The following is a 6,000-nucleotide window of genomic DNA, read 5'->3' as shown; positions in this document are numbered from 1 at the left end:
AAGAAATCTGTAGCAATCATTTTCATAAAGAATTGTTACCAGCCGCGGAACTTATAAGATCTTAATAGCACAAAACAGTAGTTTGTTGCATATTTTGGACTATTTATAGAAATGTATATCGCCTACCACATATGAGATAAATCCGAAAATTTTAACGTGTCATATTGTATACAAAATCATTCGGTTGAAATAAATTGATCTGTATCTGTAAGTGTGCTTAATTACCGATTATGTTCATTTTTGACAGAGTACTACTCCTTACGCAGCTGATCTCATTGGTTACCATTTTTAATTGAAAGAAGGTCTGACATCTGGTATGCAAATTCATACAGTTATTGAAAGCGACTGAACATTTTACTGGCCTTAAATCTGACTCCGATTTGATCGTGTGCTACTTGTTATCGAAATATACATATCACCAGTCGTCGTATATAATTTTCGACTTAAATAACGGAATTATATTAGTCAAATACGAGAATCAATTTTGAATAGGTGTATTTCATACAATTGTTGATCCAGACAAACAATCGGTGATGCAAATAAAAATGTACGAATCGAAACGACGCTCAATAAAGTAGGCATATGAGCCAATTCGATTTGATCAAGCATTAACCAATATTTATAGTCAGACAAAAATAAGCTACAGACATGTGATGAGTAAGATATGAAATATACCTACATCCACTTACATAAAACCAGTTAAAGTTAATAACCGTATCATTAACAAGATCAAAATATAACTTGATAAGAAGTTGAACAAGTTGATTTATCCAGAAGCTAGAATAGACTATGTCAATTCGACATAGCACCAGTCACTAGACAACTTAATTGAATTTATATCTAACGAATTTAATAAGCACATTTAAACTTCAATACCAAGTAACTGTCTTCTTATTAATATATTCTAATTTCATGTAGACAATAATTACATACAACTGAAGTAACAATCATCTATATATATATATATATATGAGTATTCAGTTGCAAATTGTATAAAAGAAGCTTACAATATTTGAAAAAAAATAACAAAAGTACAACAAACACACAAAAAGATCATTAAAAGGCATGTAGATATAAAAAACACAAACAAACAAAACAACCCAACATTATGGACAACAATAAAATAGATAGATAGATAGAATAAATAGTAATGAAAACATCAACATAGAAGGTATCATTAATTAATAAGAATAGAGGCAGTAAAACTTCACTGTACTATAATCATCGTATAAAAAAGCAAACATTATTTTCTTTTAAAAATTTCAATACAAAAAAGTGAAGAAGAAGGAACAACATACAGATTTCTGTTTTCTGAGTGCATATTTTAAAATAAACAACGAAAAAAAAAAAGAGAAAGAAGAAACAATCGCATACTGAATAGATGTTAACAATAGACAAAACAAAACACTTACAATGTCTTATTTAACAATTAAGGAATGCTTTTATTCCAATAAACAATTAAAACAAACAAACAAACAAATATGAACATAATAGAATAATTAGATTGAAGAATCCTATATAAGCAGTAGATTGAAAAAGATTCAGCTCCATTCTATTTTCATAAGTACAATATATTAACATAAAAAAGATATCATTATGAATGGAATACACAATACTTCATTGATTTATGTCTTACTCATAAAAGATTATAACTTATTGCCTGTTTAAATATTAAAAATACAAGAATGAAAAATATTGATGAAAGAAGAGTACAAAAAGAGAATGACAAAAAAAACACACAAGGTGGTTGTAATTTGTATAAACGGAGAAAAGGAAAAGACTAAAATTACAGCTGGATTGAGTTAATAAATATTTTCATCAATAATATTTTATAGTCTCTATATGCTTAATAAAACACAAAACATAATAAGCGAATGTATGTCATAAAACAATCGTAATGTTTTATAAAATAATAAATACAAAGATAACAGATCTGTTATCACTATATAGATTGTAGAATTAATTGTAGAGATAAGAAGAAATATAGAGTTAGAGATTATTAAAGATCTTTATTCATTTATTAATAATAAAAAAGTGCTCCAATGAGAAAGAAAATTTAAGTGCACTGTTTTTGCTTACTTATTTATAATAAAGTAATATGAAAACGTATCCTAAAATGTTTAGTTGATTCAAAATGAAATAGAATATATTGATGATTAAGGCTGAAAGGTTAATGTACACAGTCGAAAAACAGAAGTATATTATTGTTTTTTAAAAATAGATCAGTTTGTATACAACTTATTCGTTTAAAGTAAAACTAATTGTAGACTTCAAAATATAAATATCAGATTCTTTGAAAAGCTAATTTACAATAATCAATTTCTGATCTCTGCATATATATATCATCCGAGGGTGTAATAATACAGATATTGAGCAAAAGCGATTATTTGGGTGAGAGATATGACCGAGGGATTCAGTCAAAGAACCTCTGAGGAGGTACTCATCTAATTTACAATATAACGTTAAAAAATATCAACATTAACACCAAAATGAAAATTAGTACATTTCTTGATAATTTACCTGAAATGATTTGTAAACGTGTTTATTGTTATTGGGAAAAAAAGTCTTTTCGCCACAGTAAACATGAACACTGAAATATCCGGCTATTCAATGGTTAAACTGACACAATGAAATAATCATCAACTGTAATGAAAGTAACGATAAAGAAAAACTTTATGCTTGGAAGTTGTCCAGGATCAGTAGACTCATTCGAAGTAATCATATTTCATTTGTTATGTTCTTTTTTGTCTTGATTATCATTATTATCACTTTGATGTTCATTATTATTTGATTTCTGATTATCAGTATTGGTTTTCTTTTCTTCGTTATTTTGTAAGTCTGTATAGTAGGCCAATTGTTCTAAGGCCGGTTGAACAATAATTGGCTAGTAAGATAGAAAACAAGAACAAAGTTTTATTGAATATAGAAGACATTCCTTTGGTAAATTTAACATAATTACTGTGAAGGTTGCATATATTGAAATCACTCCATGATAGGATCTTGGGTGTATCTACTTTTAAAAAGTTTACAACCAGACGTTGTCAGCTATATTCTATGGTTATCACTAATTGGTTATGAGAAATTAGCTCTTGATAAAGATTACCTTCAGGTCCAACAAACTCTATAAAATATCCTTAATAAAAATTGTAGCTTTCTAAACGATTAATGTAAAATGAACTAGCTACATTGGTAAATTTTAAAAATTAGTCACTTGTGAAACAGTCAATTTATAATAGAATACAGTCTAATTTTTATTCACCAAGCAATTTGAGAGACAAAACGGTGAGACTATAATTTATGGACGAACCAATCAGATACAAGGTAACAAGACACGAATTTGGGCGCGGAATTCATCCATACATTTGGTTAAATAGAGTTTTGGCATTATAGCTGATGTTAATTCGTGATGAAAACCCTAAATCTAATTTTTAACCCAAACCATCAGCTGTAAATGAGAATTCCAACTGATTTATAACCCTCATCTAGTCCTAATTAGTAGTTGTTCACTCTCAAGGTCACTTCAGCGTCACTGAAAGATCGTCCATAAATTATAGTCTCACCGACAAAACAATAGCCTTCTTGAGTTGCACAAAATGAATGTAATTATGTTATGATTATAGTATAGAAGTGAATTTAAAACAAACTCAAACAGTTTCCAGACAATTTTTAACTAATCAAAAAGTACCTTCTGTGAAATAACTAGTTTACAAAAAAAACATTCAATGATATACTAAATATAAGAAGATTTTATATAATTGGTAAGTTTTTTTCAAATCATCTACAGCTAACTGTCGATGTGAGAGGCAGAAATTGCATATATATTCGTCCTTAAGGATTATCTGTTTTCCTGAACACTAAAAGAAGCCCAAATTAGTTTTGATGAATTTGCACAGTGTTCCTGATTAAGGTTAGATATTTAAGATTATGAGTAAGAGTTTAGTCTTAAGTTTTCATTACGAACTGATATCAACTATAATGCAAATGCTCTGTAGCAATATAGATGAGTGGATCTCGATCGAAAATGAAAGATGAGCTTCTGACCAGTAAGTTCACCAAGCTTGGAGTAATAACTTGAGGGTAGTATCTAGTTGTCAGTTATAAACAATCAAAAGTTGCAGGACTGAATATATACTACCTGCATTACTGCGTTTTGAGCAACATACAAATGTATATCAACTATCCGAAATAAGTGACATATAAATATAGTGCAAAAGCCTAAAAGTTACATTCGGCGAGACTGTAGTTTATGGGCGAACCAATCAGTTATAAAATAACAGGTCTTGGATTTTGGTGCGAAACTTGGCTAAATAGAGTTTTGGTATTATAGCTGATATCAGTTCGTGATGAAAACCCTAAATCTAATTTATAACCTTAATCATCAACTGTAAATCATAATTCTAACTCCTCACACAGGTTCATAATATTCATTTGGTCTTAATTATTAGGTGGACACTCTCAAAGTCCCTTTAGCATCGCTCAAAGGTAGTACATAAATGTTATTCCAAATAGTGTCAATTATGATATAAAACTGCCAGGTATTTATAGTTTTTCGTAAAAACGAAATCATCATTATAGTTATCCAATCCGCACACAGGGAGTTATTATCATCTGTCCAATAGGAAAGCTACACGTAGGGATTCTGGAATATTCCTCCAAACGATGATTAAATGGAATATCTTCAGGTCTTTCTGAGCTGAGCAGAGCTTCCTCAAGTTCACCCGTGAACTATCCTCACAAGTCTCACATTATATTCTCAATTTTGAATTGCTTTTCTTTACACTACATATACTATTCAACTGATTTTAGAAGTAGTACTTACAAAAAACCCCAAATATCATTAATAGACTATCCAATTAATAGAATTTTAATGAAAAAGAAAAGATTTCATTTAGGCTAGTAAAGTACACATCATTAAACTTTCATTATAACACTTTTGATCAATGTGTTTTCACATTAATAATCAATACAAGTACTTCAAAAGTACAAAAGAAAACAAAGAAATACTTGGTTTCTCAACTAGATTTAATAACAGATGAAAACCATTTCACATATTGAAAAAAAAAAAAAGAATTGCTAATCTTATACTTTGTCATATACCAGTTATCAAGTAGGAATTCAGTAATATTGAATAATTTATGAAAACATTTATGTTTTTGTTTCTTAAACAATGAAAAGCTAACTGAACATGCATGAATGGTAATATTTGCAAACTATAATGAATCACATTGTGAGATACGATTAAAAAAATAAAACAGTCAGCCAGTCAGTAACAACGTAGAACTTCGTCAGTACGTACGTACATCAGTTTGAGTTGTTATACCACATTAGCACAGACACGCGGTTGTCCATTCAAATCCTATAGTGGTAGAGGTAGTAAAACTATAAGAAGTAATCGGAAACATCAGGGTTTGAAGATGTTATTCAATGAGTATAATCCAGTGAAATAAATTCGGAAAGAGAATAAAAAAGAAAGGGACATGAAGAATTCAGAAGATTGGAATTTGGGAGAACACAAAGAGTGGATGCACCTACGTCATTACAAACGGTTTTCAGCCATGTCATTCAACGTCTCTAAGCATCGGTTGCTATCATCTCGCGGTTCCCAACCATGTAGTCTACACCTACTAACATGACTCAGTCCACTTGTCAGTGACTTAATGGATTTGTGCCATGTTTGGATCTGGCCATTCCTAGCTTTCTTACAACCTACTCCTACACCATGAATCATTGCACGTCTTGGCAGTCGGTAGTTGGGCATAAGTAACACGTGTTCCAGCCATCTCAACTGATCAGGTTTCGCTACTCCATCAATTTATCTGCCATCCTCACCTAGTACCCGTTTCTTAACAACTACATTATTTACTCGGTGGTCCCAAGATATATGAACAATGCTTCGAAGGCACCAATGATCAAATGCTAGTAACCTACGAATATCCTCTACTCTTACCGGCCATGTTTTACTGTCATGAAGTAGGACAGAACGAACTGTCTCTCAGTAAA

At 30.4% G+C, this 6,000-nt stretch overlaps 1 protein-coding gene across 1 annotated transcript in view; it reads right to left on the bottom strand.

Moving 5' to 3' along the window:
- PDE2 (3',5'-cyclic-nucleotide phosphodiesterase) overlaps positions 1–6,000 on the bottom strand; it is a 128,097-nt gene continuing 122,097 nt past the window's right edge. Inside the window, exon 10 of the mRNA XM_051214336.1 lies at positions 1–2,884. Coding sequence (XP_051067490.1) covers positions 2,726–2,884 — 159 coding nt within the window. The 3' untranslated portion in view covers positions 1–2,725. The remainder of the gene's footprint in view (positions 2,885–6,000) is intronic.

This window comes from Schistosoma haematobium, chromosome 2 (genome assembly GCF_000699445.3).
Source record: "Schistosoma haematobium chromosome 2, whole genome shotgun sequence".
In the NCBI taxonomy this organism is placed as follows: Eukaryota; Metazoa; Platyhelminthes; class Trematoda; order Strigeidida; family Schistosomatidae; genus Schistosoma; species Schistosoma haematobium.
The sequence above is the reverse complement of the archived record's forward strand: the minus strand, read 5'-3'. Positions and strand labels throughout refer to the sequence as shown.